The sequence below is a fragment of the Pagrus pagrus genome, assembly GCF_965226575.1.
Source record: "Pagrus pagrus genome assembly, chromosome: 24".
NCBI classification, from domain to species: Eukaryota; Metazoa; Chordata; class Actinopteri; order Spariformes; family Sparidae; genus Pagrus; species Pagrus pagrus.
Genome location: NC_140206.1, coordinates 4,247,935 through 4,271,714, shown reverse-complemented (window position 1 = coordinate 4,271,714; position 23,780 = coordinate 4,247,935). Strand labels below are relative to the sequence as shown.

At 41.4% G+C, this 23,780-nt stretch overlaps 1 protein-coding gene across 15 annotated transcripts in view; it reads left to right on the top strand.

Moving 5' to 3' along the window:
• The window catches only part of LOC311253024 (inositol polyphosphate-4-phosphatase type I A-like), a 45,664-nt gene that overhangs the window by 7,142 nt on the left and 14,742 nt on the right, over positions 1 to 23,780 (top strand). For 6 of the 15 annotated variants that reach the window (XM_084346731.1, XM_084346730.1, XM_084346717.1 and 3 more), the window contains 17 exons: positions 5,119 to 5,209; positions 14,624 to 14,864; positions 15,898 to 15,942; positions 16,155 to 16,273; positions 16,651 to 16,767; positions 16,865 to 16,944; positions 17,352 to 17,463; positions 17,925 to 18,015; positions 18,601 to 18,748; positions 19,131 to 19,261; positions 19,358 to 19,462; positions 19,555 to 19,663; positions 20,031 to 20,048; positions 21,012 to 21,198; positions 21,306 to 21,521; positions 22,178 to 22,319; positions 22,868 to 23,017. In XM_084346731.1, the coding sequence (XP_084202857.1) occupies positions 14,759 to 14,864; positions 15,898 to 15,942; positions 16,155 to 16,273; positions 16,651 to 16,767; positions 16,865 to 16,944; positions 17,352 to 17,463; positions 17,925 to 18,015; positions 18,601 to 18,748; positions 19,131 to 19,261; positions 19,358 to 19,462; positions 19,555 to 19,663; positions 20,031 to 20,048; positions 21,012 to 21,198; positions 21,306 to 21,521; positions 22,178 to 22,319; positions 22,868 to 23,017 (1,876 nt within the window). In that variant the 5' untranslated portion in view covers positions 5,119 to 5,209; positions 14,624 to 14,758. The remainder of the gene's footprint in view (positions 1 to 5,118; positions 5,210 to 14,623; positions 14,865 to 15,897; positions 15,943 to 16,154; positions 16,274 to 16,650; positions 16,768 to 16,864; positions 16,945 to 17,351; positions 17,464 to 17,924; positions 18,016 to 18,600; positions 18,749 to 19,130; positions 19,262 to 19,357; positions 19,463 to 19,554; positions 19,664 to 20,030; positions 20,049 to 21,011; positions 21,199 to 21,305; positions 21,522 to 22,177; positions 22,320 to 22,867; positions 23,018 to 23,780) is intronic. The other 9 variants (XM_084346722.1, XM_084346720.1, XM_084346719.1 and 6 more) reach the window with 5 other exon arrangements.

Here is a 23,780-nt window from a genome sequence, read left to right as displayed (position 1 = left end):
ACGCCTCGTCCAGACACGAGTAAAGTTAAACCAGATATTTTAAAAGAGATAACTGTTGAGAAACAGCAGCAAGTGGAGCAAAAACATCAGAGCATCTTTTATATAAATAAATGGGCATTTGTGTGTGCTTGTGACATACTGTTTTGGGTTGTCAGCTTGTCTTTTTGAAGCGAGGACGCCCCGCAGCCCTGTGATGTTAAACATGATGCCACTGACTAACGAGGCAGACAAATGTCCGTCCTGGCAAACGGCAGCTTTGTGGCACAGATGGCCGGAGACTCAATCACTGGCCTCTCATGCAAACTGGGAACAGAGACATGAGAGAGACTTGTTAGACAGCTCGTTTGATTCTTAAATGGTTCATTTTTGTAAATATATCTACAGTCCAGAATGGGACAGACACCCTTTTTCTAGATTGAGTGTTTTCTGACGTTTTTCAAGTACTGAAATGTTTAGATTCCTGCAGCAAAATGCTTATTTTAAGATACGGTCCTGGTACTTTCTAATGAGCCTTTGTGACTCCATCGAGGTGACTCACTGCTAGGAGTCACATTTTGTTTTGGTTTTGGTTTTTGCCACCTAACTCTGATGATTCATTGGCAGATGCCCATATCTTCTCGGACCAGTTGAGGTCATGATCACATGGATCTGTTTGGTAGTTTTCTAAAGAATCGCCACCTCATGTAGCTTCAAAATGATCTTTGACAAAGGCAGAATCCTTCTGTCAGGGGGTTTAAGCTTTTCACATCCCAGTCGTTGCAGAAACTGGTTTGACTCAGGTAACAACTTAAAATACTGGAAGTGTTGTTTGTATTAGGGGTGGCACCATGAAATGTTGCACAGACCTTTGATGAGTTGTAACAATGTTAACGATCCCCTGACTTTTCATCTAATGACATTCCCATCAATTTCAGCTGTACTTTATTAGTAATGCTGATTAGAAAATGTTAGCATGCTAACGCGCTAAACCAAGATGGCGAAGGTGGTAAGCATTATACCTGCTAAACATCAGCATTTAAGTTTAGTTTGTTGGTATTTCAGTCATGATTGCATGCTAAACATTTAGAGTTAGCATTTAGCTCAATGCACAGAGGTACCCGAGTGCTATAGACACATAAAGCTGCTAGCATGGCTGATGAGTAGTGGTCTCAGTTTATACTGGATGCATATACGGACAATTGTGGACAGCAGACACCACATATGGGTGGTAGTTGCACACATAGGCAGATGTGCACCGTACATTGTTGTAGTATATGTAGACAATGTGGAAAGTATAATTCTTGTTGAGAATCATCACTAGACTAGTCTGACCTACCAGATGTAGACCTGGTTGCTAATAGCACAAACATGAATAAGCTAACAGCTGTTACCTTTTTCTTTTGCCGGGATTTATACATTTAAATGCCAGGACTCGTCTGTCCACATGCAAAACAAGTCTCCCCTGGCACTATTTTTGGAGGGGCATCATCGCTGCTAAACAGGATTGTGATTTAAAGACATGCAAACAACCCAGAGCGTTTTTTATTCCCCCCTATCACAGAATGAGACTTGGTGCAGCCAGACATTTCTCCAGCCCTGACAGGATGAGACTAGACAAAATGACTGAAGGTCAAAGATAAATATTCATTGGGATACTCAACAGAATATCCTAACTTTTGTGGCAGACATCCTCTGAAAGTAGATCAGGATTAGGTCGTGTTCTGTCAGTGCTGATCCAGCATGATTAACCACTATTGCTCATCGTCTGTGCTCTGTTTGGCAGACTGATTTACAAGTTTCCCTTTATTGCATCAGTAGGGAAAATATTGGCGATCCTTGCGATTGACCTGGCACCCTGAACATGCTCATCGAGTCTCTGTAGAAAATTGGTAGTGAGAAGAGTGTGAACATTCAAGATCACAGTCTGGGTGATCTGTGTTTTCATAAGTCGGTCTCGGTGAACCTTCAGCTTAAACCTTCTGTCTCATGTCAGCAAGTCTTCATTGATTACTTCCTTCGTGTTGTGGTAACTGTGCTTGCAGTTTTACCTCAGAGCCGCCAGTCTAAGAGACACTCGTAGCTTGTGCCGGCCATCTCACTTCTGCTTTCGCCTTAAACGCTTCAGACTCTTGGTTTTTTTTCCTCCTCCTTCATGTTTGACCACAAAAGACGCCCATTTTTGTTAACCCCACACTGACTTAGACGGCCTCATAAGATGTGGTTAAGCTGTGACTATCCGTACATCATGACACCCTGCGCTGTTGCTATACTTTAGACATTTAAATTTGTAGTGACAGGAAATCCCACATATGTTTCTTTGCAGTTTCACCTATTTTAAGTTCTTTGTCAACATTATCAATACATAAAATAGAAAGTTGTGCATCTAGTATCAAAGTAATGCCTAATTTGACTTAAAAAATCTTCTAAACAATATGTTTTTTACTGCAAATCGGTGAAGTTATCTCTGTTTTATTATTTAAATCAACCAAGAGTGAAAGTGATTTTGACCTGTGTCAGGTGGCTGCTGAGTTTCGAAGGGGAACTCAGTGGTTTGTGTGTTTGTTGGTCTCATCTCAGAGTTTAAGACTTCTTTCAAGGACAGTTTGAAAGTTAAGACTTAAATCAAGTGAGGGTAAGGTTTGGGTTCTGGCTCATTTACAAGCTCTTAAAGGGGGTGGTGGGTGAGAGACTTCAAAAATATGTAGCTCAAAGTAGACAAAGGTTATTGTTATTTAAAAGTGTCCTTTCCTTTGCCATGATTGTGGTCATATGCGTGCAGCCAGGTGTTCGTGCAACACACACACAAAATCAGACTCAAGGTTACACAAAAACTCTGGTGACACTTCCTGAAACAACAGAAGGAAGTGATGCTTACTTGAGCAAGAAGAAGTTTCACACTGAGGTTTGTGCTCTCCTTTTGTACCTTCGCTGACAACAGTTGAAAAGTTTACTTTCTTTTAACTTTGTTAACAGATTGTACAGTTTGTCCGGCCTGAACTGGAACATTACGCTACGTCTGCATTTCTGTTTCAGCTCGGTTTGATTAAAGCTGCAGTCTTGCTTGATTTGCAGCTGGTTGCAAACGCTGTCAGTAAGTTGTAACGCAACTGTAAAGTTTTACTCATGACCACATCCAAACAGATTGCATCACACAAACCACCAACGACCAGGTGTAACTGTTAGCTGTCCGTTAGCTAGCTTGCTAATACTTGACCCACATTGAGATTGAAGAGTAAGTGAGTTAAGAAAGAAAGAAAGATTTTAATACATTTGTTCAAACTGCACAAAATACCTCAATTTACTACACATGCTAATAACGTTAGCTAGGCTAGGCTAGGTTTCCCATTCATTCTGAACTGTACGAATGCTACTAACTCTGGAACACATATTTCTACATGTGTGCATATATTAACAAAACAACGTTAAATGTATATTGACATATGATTTGTGGTTAAGTTTAATACAACTTTTGACACTACAGTGACTTCCTGTTTACACCGTTGATTGTTTTTGATTGGACAGCTCCACAAATGTTTCCAAACAAAAGATCCTGCGACCAGATTAACTAAATCACTAGTTTTTGAAACTAGATAGTCGTTACTAAGAATTTAGGAAGGACTTCACGCACCAAGTACGAAGTGAAGTTGTTAATATTGAGTTAACATGTGCTGGATTTCGCGCTACATTGTAAGTCCCTCATGTGCATGAAGGCAATTTGAATCCAGCCTGGCACTGGCGGACCCCGCCACTAACAAGGACAACTGCTAAACAGAGAGGCGATAACATTTCATGGCTATTGCGTATTGAGCATATTGATATCATGATATAAAATGACATATACTGTACTTGAAATGTGTAACTTCTATTTATATATCTAATTTACTTCTGATATGAAATGTAATTTCTGGACTTTCAACTCATTTAAAAGTGAATTAATAGATAAAGTAGCAAGATTGGAGCAGGAAAACTCAAATATTGTGATATTTTAAAACAAATGCCTCAAAATCAGTATGTAATAATATAATACGGGGACCACATTATATTTGTACTTTAGAAAACACTTCAAAAATCATTGATGATGTGAAAAATGAAGACCAAACATGTGGGATTGGTTCCTTTTTCATGGCATTGAGCTAAAATTAGCTACAATAAGGTCATCACATGTGTATGACTTACATGTATCAGATCTTTAAAGACCTGAAAATGATAGTAAGATATATATTGATATTATAATAACTGAATACAGCCACAGTATTGATACTGTATTGATTTATTGCTCAGCTCTTCAGTATATTTAGAGCTGTTTTCCAGAAAGGGAGAGTCCAGGAAGTCGCTCAGTTTACAGCAAACGTCAGGAAGCTGGATTAATATCCTCGCTGGTTTTATTTGACGGACTTCAAGCTGGAATGGAAATAGTAATAATGTTTGAGTCATGAATATTCAGTCTGATTTATACAAGGTCACTGAAAGGCCGAGGAGGAAGCTGATGTTAGATATTTCTTAGAGTTATGAGTCATTTTCAGTTTAATTCTCATCAGAATGAAACAACAAGCTGGTGATGTTGCTGAGAGTGACATGGCCGAGAGTGAGGGGGAGAAAGTGTGTGTGTGTGTGTGTGTGTGTGTGTGTGTGTGTGTGTGTGTGTGTGTGTGCGTGTGTGCGAGGGCGTGGGCGATGCTCATTTTCATGTGAAAAGGGCTACAGCTGCTCCGTCCCTCTAAAGAAATTATTCATGCTTTATTCTAATGCCGATCCCACAGGGGTCCACACACACACACACACACACACACACACACACACACACACACACAGAGCGAACAGGGAAATCCTCTATTATTGGCTCAATCGAGCTACATGGGGGCAAATCTGCTTTTGACAGTGCTGCTCTGTCGTTTTTATTTTTTATTTCTTGAAGAGTGAGCGATAACGGCCTCTCAGCTAATCCTGACCGGGCCTGATGTTGATATAACTGACAAAACAATCACACCTCATGTCAATTCAGTCTCACGGAGATGAAATGATGAAGAAACAAATAAAAACAAGCTCCTAATGAAAAGAAATCTTGACATTTTCTGTACAGTTTGCAGACATTCAAGCTGTCGTTTCATCTGTAAAATCTACCGTTTCATGTCTCTTCAGTTCCTGAACTTCTGCTGGCTTGTCTGGAAAATCCTCCTCGCTGAACCTGGAACGGCTCACTTCCTCCTCTCCTTCATCAATTCAATAGACTGTGAGTAAAATAATGAGAGACCACACGAAGCTAACACCCCTAACACCCTCAGAGTTTCATATTATTACAGCCGCATAGATTATTTTGAGTTTGAGTTCAACTTCTGGTTTGTTCCTCGTTACAGATCCTTATTTCTGCCTTCAATGATTGATAGGGTTAGAAAACTAGTTGAACTAGAAAGCCCCTGTGAAGCACTCCACCGAGGCTGCAAAATACCTTTAAATTATTATTTAAATAATCGAAAAGTTTAAGGTTTTTTATGCTGTACATGTGCAAGATGCGGTTCAGGTGCAGTGGTTCATGAGAAAAGAGTAAAAATGCTCATAAATGTTGAGAAATCCATCATGAAAACCTACGTAATAAACATAAACTAATCAGTGGAGGTGTAGATCTAACTTCAAAGTATTTTTTATCAAAGTATGGATTATTATGAGACTAACGATGACTGTTAATTTGTTTCTGAACTGGTACTGCTCATAACTGAAGCTTGGCGTCTTCACAGAGAGACTCTGATAAGATTTAACAACTGTAATCAGATATTGATTGATTTGATAGATAATGTCTCCACATCGGAAACGAGTTAGGCGACACTGATAAGAACATTTTGACAGCCTTGTTCGTTGAAGGTCTAAACTGTCAGTAAAACCCGAGATAAAGGACGGAGACGTTGGACAGCTGCTGTGCAGTCGCCTCACGTTGTACATGTCAGCCTGAGCACAGCAGAGGCACTGATTTGTTGGTATGAGACGACGGCTTTGTAACAAGTAGTCTAGTCAACTTTTAACTTCATTAAATCTATTAATCCTTTATTACCTGTCTGGTTGATATTTATGTGACTTTTCATAGTCCAGCAGTTGTTAAAAAGTCCTACATCGTGTAGCGTCCTGCAGGCAAAACAGTGGGCGGTAAGAAGTTTCAGAAAGGTCAGAAATCCAGAGAGTTTGTTCTGAGTCGTGCTCCAACAAAAGTCTTGTTCAACTTTCGTTTTTTAAGAAACTTCTCCAGTGTTTTAGCCTCTTTCTGCTGTCGTCTCACCCACCAAAGCATCAGAATTAATTAGAAAATATATAATATCTTCTGACACAAATGAGATGTGATTTTACATAAACCAAATAATTGAATAATCCTGAGCTGTAGTAAATTACAGCTATGAACAATCCAAAAGGATTTTAATTACTGAATTTCATCGGTAATCTCTTTAAGCATCGCTCTAAATCCCAAACCAGCTTTGTAGCACTGCTGGATCTCAGTCAGACTCACTGTAGATTTATTATGACTTGGGTGTGTAATGGAAACTTGCTCCTTCACAGACCGTCTTAACTCTTTAAAGGCCGATATCATACTTTTTATAGCCAATGAGGTGTAGAGAAGTTGGAAAGCTGGAACAGAAATAAGTTGGGCGTTGTTGGCTTTGAACTAGTCTGCCCTACGCAGAGGTCGTGGATCTTTATTAAACATTAACGAAAGAACGCCAGCCGTCTCCTGAGGTTAAGAGAGATGAAAGCCTGTTATATTGATCACAAGAAAAGTCTCCTCAGATAGATCTCTGCCTGCTTTTGATGGTGATTCAGGAACAGATATTTTATAGATAGTGAAGAAAAGTGAAGAGGACGAGAGAAATACTTTGCAAAGTTTCACTCTAGCTTCTCAGCTTCTCTGCAGTCTCGCCTTAGATGAGGATTCGCCAAGAGATATTTGATGTGTTCTGAAATGGTTAAAATTCACGGTGTAACATAAATTAAAGTTTGAAACTCGCAGTGCTGTATTGGACGTGTTTCAGTTTCTTCAAGACGTTTCACCTCTCATCCAAGAGGCTTCTTCTAACCAACAGGAAGGGAGTTGCAGTCTTTTAAACTCTGTCGTTAAGGACACTTTCCTGCACAGACGTGTTGAGTATCGAGGCGCAGGTCCATCACCGGCGCTGTAAAACTGGTGATGGACCGACCAAAAGTGCGAGTGGAAAATCGGCACATCATAGTGAATATTTTGCTTAATTAATCGACTGTCAAAATAGTTGCCGATTACTTTCTTAAGTCATTTTTCAAGCAACAAATCTCAAACCTTTGTGAGGATTTGCTTAGTTTTCGCTGTTCATACGTGATTATAGCTGAATTTTGGGTCTTTTCTTGATGTGACTGGGACCATCATTGGACATGAAATGGACGAGACATTCGTAACACCTTATAGTTATGAATTTCTCCTGTCTCAGTTGGTTTTGTTTACACTGAGAACCTGTGAACCTCAGTGCTATGTGGTTGAAAAACAAATGTAGAAGGAAGTCTATAGTCAAACACCATCTGCTGCGTCCTCGGTTGATAAATAAAGTTATAGGATGTTGTGTTTATTTTATTTTGAGTCGTCCTTCTGCTGTTGGATATGGTGTGAAAAGCCTCCAGGGTGAACCAAATTTAGAAGAACGAGCCGTCCTCGTCTGAGACGAGATGTGACCCGACACACTACCATACACAAACATTCAGAACAAGAAGAAACGTGTGGTGTGGTGTGATGTCTTCAGAGTGTGAAAGGCCTCTTGGCAAAGAGGAAGCTGTAAAATGAGGTTTCACCATGTATGGTCAACTGGACTCTCACTCTCACGCAGTCTGTCTCTCTTTGTCCCGAGCTGTCTTGAAATCTAGAGACGAGCTTCAATCACACTCGCATACATTTACACACAACGTATACACAAGCAGAGCAGACGAGCGTCATCTGTAGGGTGAACGTTCATGGTTATAAAACCTTAAAACAGGTCGTAACTTCCTTTTCTCTTCTATACATGAGCTATTAATGGCTCGTTAAAGCTTCTGTTTAAATATCTAATTTCACAACATGCAGCCAAAATACATCTTGTTTGAAAATCTCTCGACTGATATATTAAAAGAAGCCTTTCCAACACGTCCTCCAACCTAAACACATTCCCAAACGGCTCACATTAGTCGAGATTAAAAGTTTATTCCTGACCTTGACAAAAGTATTTTCCATTCAATAACTGTTCTGGACCTTCCTCAACAGATTTGTCTGCACAGCTGTCATGCGATCGCAGCAAATTTTCATTTTTCATAACATTTCTTTTAGCACTCGTTGTCCACTTTGGCTTTAAAGTTGAGATAGATCAAGTGACTAAAAACTTACCACTGGATCTCGTGAGGAGAGCATTTTCAGGCCTGTAACCTCAAGTTAAGGTAGCTAAAACTCTTTCTAGTGGCCAGCAGGGGGCGACACCACTGGTTTCAGAAATACATTCGATTGTATAGAAGTCTATGAGAAAATGACCCGACTTCTTACTTGATTTCTGACCTCAGTGAACAGTTTCTTGATGAGTTTATGGTCTCAATCTGTAGTTTCAAGTCTTCTTCAACACAGCATGATGCTCAGTTTGTAGATTATGGTCTGCTTTAGGGCGAGGCTACCGTGAAATGTTCTCAGATCCAAGCTCCACCATCTCAGACAAATATGTCACTTTTGGCAAAGATGGCGACAGCTGTAATGCCAAACTTGAAGCACAAAAGCAGGATAGCGACGGCTGTACTGCCAAAAACTCGAGGCTCCAAAATGTTTGTCTACAAACCAACAGGTGACGTCACGAGACGAAGTCGTGACTACAAGAAACCACGGCTGACTGGAAGATAAGAGGGTTTGCAAAATGTGTAGAAAGAAAGTCCGTGTTTGTTTGACTCCTTTATATATTAAACTCCAGGGTGATTGTTGTTGTGGCATTTTGGACTGAAAGTCTCTCCCTAGATGCTTTTTGTTAATGGATCTTTTGGCCCCTAATAAGCCTAAATCCACTTTATGAATCCTGGATCGGGGTTTTATGTGTCAGGAGCTGCGGCCCGGATTTACCGTGGTCTATACAGAGTGTGTGTGTGCCCCAGTTCATGTGACTCACAAACCTACACACACACATACACTGACACACCAGGCTAAATTTGGAGCTGCCTTATACGGCAGCTTTTCCCCCTCAGTGAAGTTTCTGTGCTGCTGCTGCTTCAGAGACGAGTTTGCTGCTCCTGATTTATTTTTTTTCTTGGCTTCGCTAGGACTGTTTTGGCAAGATGATAAATTCCCACAAGTGCCAAATTAGTTAATTGATTCGAGGTGTTAAATCTGTCGTCTGTTGCTGCAGGTCACACATAAAGGGATTTGCACTGAATATGAGGCGTCCGGATGGGAGAAAAAGTAAGGGTTTAATTGTGATTTCTGTGGATTAGCAGGAAAAATATAAAGGTTTATAGATAAATACATAATGAACAAATACGCTGTTGACCGTTATTAATCTAAAGAACGTGTTCAGTGTGTGCGGAAAAGGTTAAAAGACCAATAACTTAAGACAGGAAGTTGTATGTGAGGAAACACATGGGTGTTGGAAACTGATGATGTGTAGAAAGTGCTCGTCTTGACGTCTTGGTGTTTTTTGGCGTTAGGAGTGGAAAATGTGACTCCAGTTGGCCGAGAGGGTGGAAATTTCTTTCTAGGTTTGGGAACAAAGACCAGAGATGCATCAAGTACTTTCATGTTGTTTATGTGGTGATTTGAAAAGGTACCAGAACAAAACCAGAACATACACTGCTGGATGGCTTCACAGAGATAAGATGGACTGGTTTTTAATTTTGGTGTTAATACTTGAGAGGTCAGGACAGCAAAGGTTTCATTCCAGGTATAAACTCATTGTGACGTCACACACTGGTTTGTCGACTACTGTTTGGAGATTTTGGACGTCGTCATGTTGGTTTGTTGGACCCAGAAGTGACCATATTTGGACAAGAGGGTGGAGCTGGGGAGTCGATCACAAGGTAGCCTCGCCCTAAAGCGTACCCTGCTTTATCGTCTATTTTACTCGAGCTTGAGCGTCATGCGGTGTTAACCGTTTACACCAGAAATCCACCCTGACCTCAGGAGCTGACGCTGCCACGTTGTAGACTCAACATGGGTGCTTTAAAAGGACACTGACTCTGGGTTTGAACCTGACATTTACTTATAAGACCGTCTCCTCTGCTGACTCACGTGTTGGCACAAGGAGTCATTGTATTTTAGGAGGAACTTAGCCACCAGGACGGAGAGCTGTCCTCTTTGATCTGGACTGTGTGTGTTGTCATGTGATCCATAAATCTGCAGTGAGACGGCGCTGGAGCCACACTGACTGCTGCAGGCTTATGATTACTACTACCATGTTCATCCTGATACACATGCTTTTTAAAGGCTCTTTATATGCACTGAGCCAGACAGATGTTTTGCACAGCTCGCAAATCAACCGTCGACCATCTTCCAGCCTTTTTACCTGATTAAACAGAGATTGAAGAGAGTAGCTATAAACATACAAGGGCTGAAGTTGGGCCGAACTTCTTCCTTCTTCCTCGAACAGCTTCTCAAAGAATCAAAAAGTTCCTTGGGAAAACTCCTGCAGTAAAACTTTAAATGTCTAAAAACAACTCTTAGGGGTCCTGCTGGACTCCAGAGGTTTCAGACACCGTCACTATCCCCTTGTTTCCTTTCAGTTCTGTATTTTTCACTCTTCAAAGGTAAGAAAAGCCCCAGAAATGCTTGAAATTCATAAAAGACCTCCATGAAAACGGCGAATGTTGAGCTGCAGGAACAAGCGGTACCAAAGTAGATGTTCAGGTCCTCCACACGAAATGTTCTCATGTAGATCAGGTGGATTTGGACTTAAGGTAGTGCTCCAGATGTTTGCATTGACAGATGTAGGGCACATGAATCTGAGCTGACCAAAGTGGGCCACATCAGGCACCGCGGTGGACCACATATCAGGAAGTAGGCCGCCAACTATTAACCCAGAACCACAATTAAAACCAGATCACTCTCAAGATGTATCGTTTAGAAAAGTGTTTCACCTTCAGGAAAAACCTCGTTTTAGTTGGCAGAGGTAGAAAAATCTAAGAGCAAACTGTCTTTAGAGAAAAACACTGAATTTACGTCAGTTTTTTCCAGATGTCTCCATCAAACTAGACCATATGAGCGAGCTACCGTCCCTTGCGTTCGCTGCTTTTGCCGCAAATAGGCTAATTGCTCTTTAACGAAATGGGACAGGAGAGACGGCAGAGAGCGGGACAGTCACTCATCCGCAGGCTGAAGCCTTCAGGGATACAAATCCCAAAAGAGAAAAAATTAGGAGGAAATAGAGCAAAAAGCTGTGATAGATTTGGGGAGCAGAGCGATGGGTGGTGAAACTAGGAGGGAGGATGAAGAAGGGAAAAGAAAAGGTGAAGAAAATGAGGAGGAAGATATATCAAAATGTGGAGGACCTACAGTCTCTTAGCAACATCAACATCTATAAAATGCAAAGTTTTTAAGTGGGCTGACACAAACTGCTGAAGACGCTGATATATGTGCATATGTGTCTAAAACGAGACTGAAAACACACGTGCTGATGTCGAGAGCACTCAGAGATACAGATGATGCTCGGTCGCACGCTAACGGACACGTGCGTCCATCTCCTCCACTCTATAAATACATACATAAATTAAAGCTGCAAGCAGCGATGAACGGGCCCTCGCTCCCCCACGTACATCGGGCCGTGGCGCCGTCGGAGGGCAGACGCAGAGGGCAAGTTTGTCCACTATGTGGCCATAGAGCTCACCCATCAATTATATTTCAGTCAGGACCACTTTGTCAAAATAATCTTTATTTACTTGCACAAGTTTCATTTGGCGGTATGGTTCTGTTCTGGGACCCCCTGCTCTTCCACGCGCTTGCGTGGAAAGCCTGAGGCAGGAAGAGCACCCCTTCCTGCCCTTCACGAGCCATCATGAACGGCATAAGCAGGGAGCGCAGCAGCAAAGAAAAACCCAGACAGAGCAGAGCAACCAACAAGATACAATGGTAAGATTCATAACGGATGACAGGAGGCGCTGGGGTGGCGGTGGGTTGCAAAAAGCCAGCAGAGGAGGCAGCAAGTGAGGTCGGGCTAGAGCAGTTTAAATAGCGCGCTCTGAATGCAATTTCCCAATAGGAAGCGGGCACGGGGAGTCAGCTGAGCCATCAGCTGATCTGCTCCGTGTTGACAGCTACGCTGTTGATGCTGATTTAAGCTTGACGTCGTGGCCTGCCAGAACTAACGCTACGCTTGATGTCATGTTGTAATGTATGATTTGGAGAAAACAGCCTGTGAATGTCATGTAAATTGGATGTTTGTCGTCACAGCACATAGCTGAGCGAAAGATAGCGCCTCAGTAAACTTCTGTCAGAAATGCATGTATGTGTTATGTGTGAGAGAAAGTGTGTGTGTGTGTGTCTTTTGGTTTCACTTCTGTTTTGTTGTGCTTGCTTTTATTGTGTGAAGCTCTTTGTGCTACATTGTATTTGTATTAAATGTGCGATATAAATGACGTCTGATTGATTGATATCAGGCTGACCCACAACACAACGTAGCCACCTAGTGGACAGTTTGTGTCCAACACACACCACACATTGACATGGCTCTTACAGTGGCCAAGCATTGAAAGTTCAGACTGTCATGCCCACCAGGAATAACGTAGGCGAAAGCTTTTTACAACTCTTCATCATCAAGGTATGAGGATGAGTCTTAGTGACTGTGAAGTCTGTGGCGTTAAATCTGTAGGGCAAGTTAATTAAAGTACGAGCCATGGAAATGGGTGGAAATGGCGGCAACATCTCAACTTTAAACCAAAATGGCAAACTTCCCGTTGGACTGAGGTTATGGGTCCAAGAGGCTTTTTTGTGCGTTTGGTCACGATACTTATGCGTGCCGAAAAATGTGCATGTAGGAGGCGGGGCTTCAAGTTTGACAAAATGGCCGCTGTGAACCAAAGTGGCCGACTTCCTGTTGGGCTGAGGGTTTCGGTGCCGAGGGGTATTTTGTGTGTCTGGTCATGATACATATGTATATCAGAGGCAAAAGCTTTTGACAAGGTGTCATCATCAAGGTCTAAAGATGATATTTAGTGAGTGTGAAGTCTGTGGCGTTAAATCTGTAGGACTAGTGAATAAAGTACGAGGCCAAGAAATGAAAAAAAAATAATGGGAAAAGCCATAAGGGGGCGTTAGGGGGCGCTACTGAGCTATCGTGCTGCACATGAGGGCAGTTGTAGTATCGAATTAACGTACTCATGCGTAACGAGCTACGGGCCAAATCTGGTGACCCATGACTCATGCGGCCAGTGTAGTTACATGATCCCAACATGATTTTGAGTCAATTGGTCACATGACCTGGAAGCTGTTGAGCTAACATGCTAATATTTACATATAAAAATTAATAAAAATTAATAAAAAATATTTAGAGATGTAAAATGTAAAAAAAGAGGCGTATCTCATGCAGCCAGTGTAGTTGCATGATCCCACACTGATTTTGAGTCAATTGGTCACATGACCTGGAAGCTATTGAGCTAACATGCTAATATTTACCTATGAAAATAAAAAATGCAGGCAGTGAAAAATGCGATCATTTGGGACAAAAAATGATCACTACAAAAACAATAGGGTCCTTGCAGGTTCCCTGCTCGGGCCCTAATACATGTATCTACAGATCTACAGTACGTGTGCCCTTCTGCCCCGGTAGCCACCCATCTTGTATATGAGTATAAATGTTACGATGTTAAAAGTTCAGTTGAAGCCTGATTGAATCTTACAGTTGCTGGATATTTATTTATTCGTCCACACGGCTGCAGCAGGAATGAACTTTAGAAATAAACAAAGAAACTGTCAGATTTTGTTGTTGTAAGTCTAAAATGAGCTTTTAACAGATTTTATTTATTTTCTTACGAATGGAAAATGTGATGTTAGAAGGTGGAACAAGAGGGGAATATTATCTTTCTCTGCATTTTTTATCTTCTGCTCTGCTCTCCCTTTTCTTTATTGATCTCTATTAGCAACAAAAGTAGTCGGGTTAGACTGCAATTATGCTGACAGATATTACAAGTGATTCATGACAAGTTTTTGCAAAGCATTTGTCATTTTCACTGAAAAAATGAGTCTGTACTTCATCTGGAGAAGAAGACTTGTAGGCCGGAGCATCTCTGCTTCGCTACAGTGCTTTGTTATAATGCTGTTTTGTCCTCATCAATATAATTAGCTTCTGTGATTTTGGATATTGCACTTGGCCGGACTCCAATTTCGATATCATTTCGGTTGATTGTGCAGCTCTGCAATGGGCTCAAACAGAGATTCAAAGTTGAAAAGAAGCACAGATTCAGAATATGATTGATTATCTCCTCCCGTTTTGTGCCAGTTTTGTACCCAGTCTCACTTTCTGTACCTTGTTCCCTATTTCTGTTCTTCACGCTTTCCTCCTGCCGCTGCTGCAGAAGTAGGCGTTCATCAGCATCATCAAGCACACAAGCTCGTTTAGCTTCACCTGCTAAACTTCAGAACACAGAGGAGATTAAGCGAATGTTGATCAATTAATAAATGATGTCTCCCGTCTCTTCTTCTGTCCCCATTTAGAGAGGTGATTTGCGTTACCGGAGCAGCCGTGGATCGACGCAGGAAGAGGCGCACATCACATGGGAGTGCGTGACTGCGTGTGTGTGAGGGTGTGTGTTCAGGCCTCCTGCCGTCGCCCGCTCGTCCCGGACAGGCATGGCGGGGGGCAGAGAGCGCAGCTCCCGGATACAGAGGCCGTGGTCGGTGTACCGGGCCAACACCTTCGAGCTGTCCAACGAGATGATCGGATTGGCTCTCGCAGGTGAGGAGAAGTCGATACTGAAGTAAAAGTAGGATGAATCCCACCAAAAGTCCAAAAACAGCGAATCCTCACAGAAAAGAAGCTGAAACAGAAGATCTTTGGGTATTTTGTGACTTAATCGAATATCAAAATAGTTGCAGATTAATTTCCTGGATCGGCTAGTTTATTAATCAACTAATCATTTCAGCTCTGCTCAAGATTTCTGTCTGTCTTTTCGTATCTATTCGTATGTTTTGCTCAAAGTGTTCCAATTATATGTGAAAATTATATTATATTAGATGTTTTTCACTGCAAAATTAATCGCAAACTCTTTTTTTAAAATAATCAATTAATGATTTCAGTCATTTTTAAAGCAAAAATGTCCAAACATTTGCTGGTTCCAGCTTCTTAAATGTGAGGATTTGCTGCTTTTCTCCCTCATTTGTGACAGTAAATGAAGAGTATTGGACAAAACAAGCAACTGAATTCGAAATGATGAGCATATTTTACAATTTCTTGACATTTTATCGGCTGAACGATTAATCATGCAGTTACTCTGCAGCGTAACTGATAATAAAAACAATCATAAGTTGCAGGCCTACATCCAAGAAGTGCTTACTGGCCTGTGTGTTTAGAGATCTTGTGAAGTAAGTAGGCAAATACATTCATAAATACATAAAATTAAAGCCTAATTTCATTTAAATTCAGGAGAGATGCCTGGTACAAACACAGCATGATGTTAATGTTATCCACTTGCAGCACCATTAAAACCAAAGTGCACACTCTGCTGGCAGCGTGTTAAACTCGTGTGGGAGCCAACAGCCTCTTTAACCACAGTCCTGCCCTGAAGCAGATCATAACGAGGCCTGAGGGCGTCTCATCATCTGTCACCGTATCACAGAGGATCAGCGCTGATTACAGTTAAACTGCCTCATCATCAGTATGAATCTGTGCTCAGAAGTAAAAGTATGAGATAGCATGAGATGTAAAGTAACGTACAGTAAACATATTTGTGCTGGTGTGTTGATATCTGATGTGATTTGGTTGTTTCCAGGAAACAGTCAGGACCCAGATGAGCCTGTGCTCGAGTTCAGTGTGGGTGAGTAACACTGACATTCAAAACAATCCATCCATACCAACTTGGCCTCATTAATAATTCATGTATCAACCATTAGTTCATCTTAAAGGAATCATGTTGGATCAGTTTGTTGATGAAGTAAAGCGTCACGTGGGTTCAGATATCAGATGATTGGATGGGTTTCAGGCGCCTCTCTGCCTCACGTCATGATGACTTGTGTGTTTGTCCTCCAGCCTGCACGGACCTGCTGACTCCTGCTTTGGACAGAAAACCCAACAGCTTTGTAGCAGTGAGCTGCACGACACCACCGCAGGCCTTCTGGACCAAACACGCCCAGACTGAAGTCATAGAGGTCAGACGCTTTAGACTACTAATCACTTTTCTGTCTTAAAGTCACAGAATAATAGCAGTCGGCCCATAATGTGGCGTACTTGCTGGAGTCTCGAGGGAGAAATGAACAAACTGATCTATAACCTGACGAGGTCCAGTTTGAGGTCAGCTGGTCGCTAAAAATCTCTTTTAATTGGAAACATTTTTTGTGCATACAGGCGCAGAATGAGTCATCGAAAACAGTTTAACATTTCACAGAGAGAACAAAGAGAAGATATTTAACGTATTAATACTCAAAACACATTTTGATGACAGCTGAAGGTTTCATGTGATTATCTTAACTTTGAATAAACTTGTCCTGTCATTGAAGTAATGCTGATTCACTGCCTCCGTCCACAGGGCACCAGTAACCCCATCTTCCTCAGCAGCATCGCCTTCTTCCAGGACTCCAACATCAACCAGCAGACGCAGGTCAAACTGGCCGTCTACGACGTCAAGGACCGCTCGCAGGGCACGGTACGATATCCCCGGCAGCGACTTCTGTTCACTTGTGACATACCGGTTAAGAAGGGATTAAAAACAATAACATATCGTTTATATTGTCTTTGTGTAGATGTACATGTTGGGCTCGGCACTCTTTCCTGTGAAGGAGTTGTTGCAGGAGAGGAGCCACAGATTAGACCTGGAGCTGAGGTAACACATGTCTTTTAGCTCTTTAATAACAGACTGTTCTCTTTAATGGGATGAGGATGTTTCTTTTGGCAGATCTTTCTGTTCTTTGTCGGTAATAAACCTCTTGACACTGAAACACCGGTCTATATGATGTTGATCTACATTCATGATCCCCATTAATCCCCATAACTCCATTAAGATGTCAGAGAACGTAAAGCCAAGCATACATATGAAGAAAGACAGGAAGGAAATGTTCAACATCCTTTTATTTAAATATCTTTCCTGTGATGAGAAACTGTTTGATTTGCAAGAATAACAGGATGTAAAATGAGAGTTTTGTCACTGGTGACTGTATACAAAATGTGGAGGGGAATTTTCCAAATCATAATTAATAGATTAATGCAGAATAAACTTGTTTGAATGGACAGATCAGCAGAGAACCAGCGGGTGGGCAACGTGACCATCGCTGCCTGGCAGATGGAGGAGAGACAGGATCAGAGGATGTCGGTCAGCCGCCTGCCAGACAGCATCAACGGGCGGGTAAGAGGCACCCCGGGAGCGTTTGATTTGAGATTTAATTTCCTGTGTGGGGAAGATCTGGTGTAGAGATATTTTCTATTTTGTTTGGGTATTTATTAGCAGAGGTTAGGATTAGTTTATGACCGCTGGCTCGCTGACATCGCAAACAGGATAAGGTTTTATGTTTTTATTATTTTCTGATATTTTTAGACTTCCTGCAGTTGATCTCTTAACTAACATGTGGCTTCCTGTTTGTCTGTATCTATGTATAGTGCTGTATAAATAAACAGAACTCACCAAACCTGCTCTGTGTGACAGCAAACATGTCACACAGCCTCACAGCGCAGTGAAATAGCTTTATCCTTGTGTAGGAGTAGTGTCAGTGAGGTTAGAGTGTGGTGGAGGTGAGTGTAGGCCGAAAAGAGTGGACAGGCAGGTGGAGGTGGTTTTAATGTGTGTGTGTTTATGTGTGTGTGTCGTAGACAATGCTGCCTGTTGACGAGAGCCTCGCCGAGTCGATGGGAGTCCGAATCAAGTACTCCTCGCTATGCAAAGACACCCTGCTGCGCTCAGGTATGACAGCTCAACGTGTGGTGAGGTCGCCTCTCTGGGCTTCCGTAGATGTACTTATAATCCACACAGAACGAAAGTGATCCACCCACCCCTTGAATTTGCCCTCAACCCTGAACATTAGCCTGAAGCATACAACCTAAAATAAACTTTAACATCAATTTAAAGTGTGCGCTCAGGTTCAGCCGTCTTGGGAAACAAAATCTGCAGAGTAAACATCCAAAAGCTTTCTCTTCTTTGCTCTTTATGAAAACTCATACCAGTTGAGAAACGTCTGATGCACTTCCCCTTGTTTGTTCCTTCCTGCCCGTCCTCCACCTGTCTCGCCCGCCTGGCTCCATGTTTACCAATAAATCAGACTCTGAATCTTATTATGATGTTGTAGAAATGTATTGATTGTCACTCAGTAAGTCGGGGAGATGTGTTTACCTCAGGGATGAATCGCTGATCCAAAAATAACACAAATGTGAAACGTTACAAAGGGGTACAATAACATTACTAACATGCGCACCATAGGCGAAGCTTTCTGTCCTTTGAGTCTGATTTAAATAATCGAATTGAGGCTAACTGAATTTTCTGTGGTTTAAGTGTTCGGAGGCACGATGTCCAGGATGTACCGCTTCCCCACGACAGATGGGAATCACCTACGGGTGCTGGAGCAAATGGCCGAGAGCGTCCTGTCGTTAAACATTCCCCGACAGTTTGTCAAACTGCTGCTGGAGGAGGACGCGTCCAGGTACAAACAGATACGTACTTTTCTAACAACACAGAGTTGCACAAACATGTTATTTATAGACACATAAACATGTAGTCCTTTATAAATTTGCGTCTGGGTGTATGTAAACTGCAGCAAAAAGATAGTGATGATATTATGGTTGGAATCTTCACATTTATAGCTCGACATAAGGTAAACACTATCCATCAACTTTGACTGTGTTTGAGCACCAAGCATCGATAACGTAAACAGTCCATCCAGCTGCATTTGCATGCGCCACAACTTTATTAATCAACACATGCAGTAGAGTTCAATAATAGTGTATAAGCTTTATGTGCACATTTATTCCCCTCTTCAGTGCCTAATCCCCATTTTCCCCTTGCAACCATTTGTCTGTCACCAGGGTGTGTGAGCTGGAGGAGCTGGGAGAGTTATCGCCCTGCTGGGAAAACCTGCGGCGACAGATTGTCTCTCAGTACCAGACCATAATACTCGCATACCAGGAAACACTGACAGACCTCAACGACTACAGAGGTGAGTGTCCACAGAGGTTTCAAGCTACAAAAAAAAGATCCTTGTTCTTTTTGTCACGTAGAAATATTCTCTCGATTTCTACCCACTGTACGTCAGGTCCTTCGTTCAAAGCCAGTAACCTGAAGGCTGAAAGGAAGCTTGAGTTCATGCCAACCAACCTACACGTCCAAAGGATGAGGGTGCAGGATGAGTTGGGCTTCGGTGAGACATGAGAACCACCAGAAAAACACCTTTCAGCTCTGGTGATTTCTAAATGATTCATTTTAAACACCTCTGGTTCTCCGCCTCCTCAGAACACACGTACGACGTGATAACAATCGGAGCGCCTGCGGCTCACTGCCAAGGCTTTAAAAACAGCGGTTTGAGGAAACTCATCCAGAAGTTTGAGGAGGCAAAGAAACAGTAAGTTGATCAACATACTTACCGACCATTGAAAAGGAAAACGAAATTACATTTGCATGTTTTTTTTCCCTTCAATCACAGTGACCATCTATCAGGAAAATAAAAGAAAAACAAAATTACATGTGCATGCGTTTTCCCTTCAATCGCAGTGATATCTGCCCCCGTCTTGTTGCTTTAATCATTATTTTTACTTATATCATTTCAAGTATTTAAACAGATTTAATCCATATGAGATTATTTTGTATCTATTTTGATTTGACTGCCCTGAAGTCAGTTTTACATTACGAGAAAATGAAGAATGCATTGTTTCTGCCATTCAGTTCTATGGCTTCCCTCTTAATTTTGTTTTTGTTACTTTTTTGATCAGCGAATATGAGGAGGGATGGTGAGTTGTTGCACTGCTTTGCTTGTTTTCATTTGTTCGTACACTGTTTGCCTCTCACTGCCTTGTACCACCACAAAAACATACTTTCACTGTTGTCACAAAAGTTAAATGAAATTCTAGCATTGTGGATGAACTGGTGAGTAGTACAGGGTTATTAATGAATGTTATATTACAAACAGGCAACAAATAATGACACATGATGCATTTGGTATTAACAGTGTTGTGTTTGAAAGTATCTAAAACAACAAAGCTCACTTATGTGTGACACCCAGATATTTTGTAACACAGAACACCAAGTTTGTTGAATTACCGTTCAGTTTGTAAATTCAGTCATTGCTGCTGTATAATACAGTCAACTGATATGTTGGTCGGAGTCTAGTCCAAAACTCAAAGGCTCATCATTTACTGTCATAAATGACAAAGAAAAGCATCAAATCCTCGCATTTAAGAAGCTGTAACCAGCATATGTTTGGCAATTTAGCTTAAAACGTTTTCCAGAGTAATTGACGATTCATTTTCTTTTTAATCGATTAATAACCTAATTGTTGCAGTTCTAGTAAAAACACAAATCTACGCTTGGAAAACATGTAAAGCTGACAATGAAGCATTGACAAGAATTCCTTAAATTTATCATAAAGATCTATCTGAATTTCTAAAGTGAACGGTATCACCCCGAGTCCTGTTTATCAAGTCAGTTTCATGTTGTCCATGTGTTTACCTGTAGCCACTCAATAGGACTGTTGTTAAGAGCAGGCATGTGCATGCAATTAAAAGGTTATTAACAAAACTGACTTAAAAAGCCAAGTAACAATTCTTTCCCTCAATTGAAAGTAATATTGGATTACACCTTAGATGGAGGCACCAACAGTCAACTGTTAAAATTTTGAGGATATAAGAGAGTGTCATCAGCATACAGTTGGATACTGACATGCTGCTAAAGCCACGTATGTTTGCTTTCTGCAGCAGCGCCCTCTCCAGCTCGCAGTCCATCGTCTACATACCCCAGGACATCGTCAGAGCCAAAGAGATCATCGCCCACATCAACACGCTGAAGACTCAGGTCAGCTACTACGCCGAGAGGCTTTCCCGAGCCGCCAAGGACCGATCTGCCAGCGGACTGGAGAGGACACTTGCTATTCTGGCTGATAAGGTATTTTACTTAACACCATAATCCATTTAAAAGGATTTGCAGTGTGTTTGGAAATGTTGGTTTCTTCTCAAATACATAAAACATTAACCATTTCCTCTCCACCTCAGACTCGTCAGTTGGTGACAGTTTGTGACTGTAAACTGCTGGCTTCGGCCATTCAGGCGCTGAACGCAGCGCGGCCCGAGTACATCGCCTCTAAAGCCTCACCCTCCGCCGACTCAGAACAAGTAGTCCTACGCAACGACCAGGACACGCTTCTGGCCAAGTGGAGCGGTCGTAACAGCCGGTCCTCGCTACATGTAGACTGGCATGAAGAGGAGTGGGTAAGTTAGCTAGTTAGGAATCACCAAAACCAACTAGAATGGTTTTATATCAGTTACAGATTTCGTCTACTTTTTTTATAAAGAAGTGCATCTTAAGAATCCAGAGAAGTTAATAATTTCTTTTATATTGCCCTCCCCTGATAATATACTCCTGCCTAAAGCTTAAATTAAGGTCAAAAGCAGAATATAGGATGGCGTACTATCTGTGTCACTGCTACAACAATTTTTTAGGCACAGTGCACAATAATGAGATTCATATTTTTGTTGTGTTTCATAAAATATTCATGAATAGGTTAAAAAACTGATTTAATTCTACATTTATATAGTATTTTGCTTTATTCTTGCTGTTGACATGACTGTAAATGTGATAGAAATAGTGCAATTACTCTGTGTTTTGCGTCTTTGTCTCCAGGCAGCTTTAACGAGAGTTCGTAGTTATGCAATGAAACCAGAGCTACACATTCCTTCACATTACATAAATCTTTGTTAAGCAAAGTTGCGGCGTGCTCCCTGATTTGCATACTGATGTGATTCATCTCATCTCATGTGCATCTCCTCTGCCCTCCAGCTCAATTCTTCTCCCTGCTGTAATTTCTCTATTAACCTTCACATGGCTCTGAAAACAGGGGTAAGTTAACTTGTGTCTGTCCTTGCAGGAGAAGGTTTGGCTGAATGTGGATAAGTCTTTGGAGTGCATCATCCAGCGGGTTGACAAGCTGCTTCAGAAGGAGAGGAGACCCAGTGACAGCAGTCAGGACAGTTCACAGATTGACCTGCAGGGCGGCGCCACCAAGAAAGGTAACACACACAAACTAAACATACTGTTTTGTTTCTGTTTCTGTTTTTTTTTTTCACTTTTTAGTACAGAAGTATGAGAAATAATTCATGTTTATGCTGGAAAAATCTTTTGTTTTCATTTTTGGAGTGACTTTTGTGTTTAAAATGCCAAAAAATAAAGATTTTTTTTTGTTTTCTGGGTGGCAGTTTGCTTTTTTTTGGCTGAGAAAAAAGGTTTTATTGAAACTAAAATGTTCTCTGAAGTCATCAACGTAGGTCTTTTTTCACTGCTCATTGTTAAATTACATACACATAAACATGAATCTTACATTTTCACTTTGCTTTCTCCTTAGTTTTAATTTGTTGTACTCATTTTTACTCTTTATGTTGACCGCCTTAAATGTTAACAAAATGTTTTAAAATCAGTTTTCACAGACATGCAGCTATTTTAAAAAAAACAGCAATAAAATTCAAATATAATCAATGAAATTATGAATTCAACAGACACAAATTGACATTAATTATATTTAAAAGTATTAATTAACACTGCTGTTTATGGCTGTGAAAAGATGATGAAAAAGGAGGTGCTTTCTGGATCAACCCAGGAAGTGTGTCACAGGATTCACCTTCATCTCAACCATCATCATCACCACCACCATCCTCTTCCTCTCCACCCGCCCTCTCCTCTGCACGCCCTCCCAGCCCCGAACAGGAATCCTGTAGGTTTATTTCATTTCCTGTTTTGCTTCTTTTATAACCTCTCTTGTTTTATTTCACTCTTTTAATCACTTTCTAGAATCCTCACCTGAGAAAACCTGTCGAACGTTTTGTTTTGTGTGTTTTGTTTTGGTCTGTCTTCAGTGTTGCAGCTTTTTTGTAGAAGCAGAAGATTAGAAACAGCTTATTTTATTCTCCAGCTTTGCCGGTGTAAGAGCTTCTGTCGCTGCTTCGTGGCTGAACACAGCCAGCCTGTCGATCAACGGTCTTATCTGAGATTTCTGTGCTCACTCTACATGTTGTTCTGGACCAGGGTCACATGTCTATCCAAACCTTGTACTTTAAAAACGGTGAATTTAGTGGAGGCAGTTCAGAGAGGATTTGACTTCTGGGAGAGAGTCAGAGATGGAGAAAGGAAAACATTTCTGTCTGAGTAACACTGACAGATTTTCAGCATTATCGGTTGTACGCAATAAAAACAACGACTCCCATGATCCCACGCTACTTACATCTAATGTTTTGTTTCGATTGAGAGACAAGAAGTGGCAGAAATGACATTTTAATTCAGTTTATTGTCTTTAAAACTGGACCTTGTGTGTTGATGCTCTTTTAAAGAGACAACAAAAATATCCCCGCTCTGTTCTCTGTTCTTAGCAGAATCCGCCTGAGAGATCTAGCTGTTGTTGAGTGGTTTCTGGATAGATGTCTGACCCTGGTTCGTAGTGTTTTTTCTATGTGTGTCTCTGCTGCCTCGTGTGGCTCGCA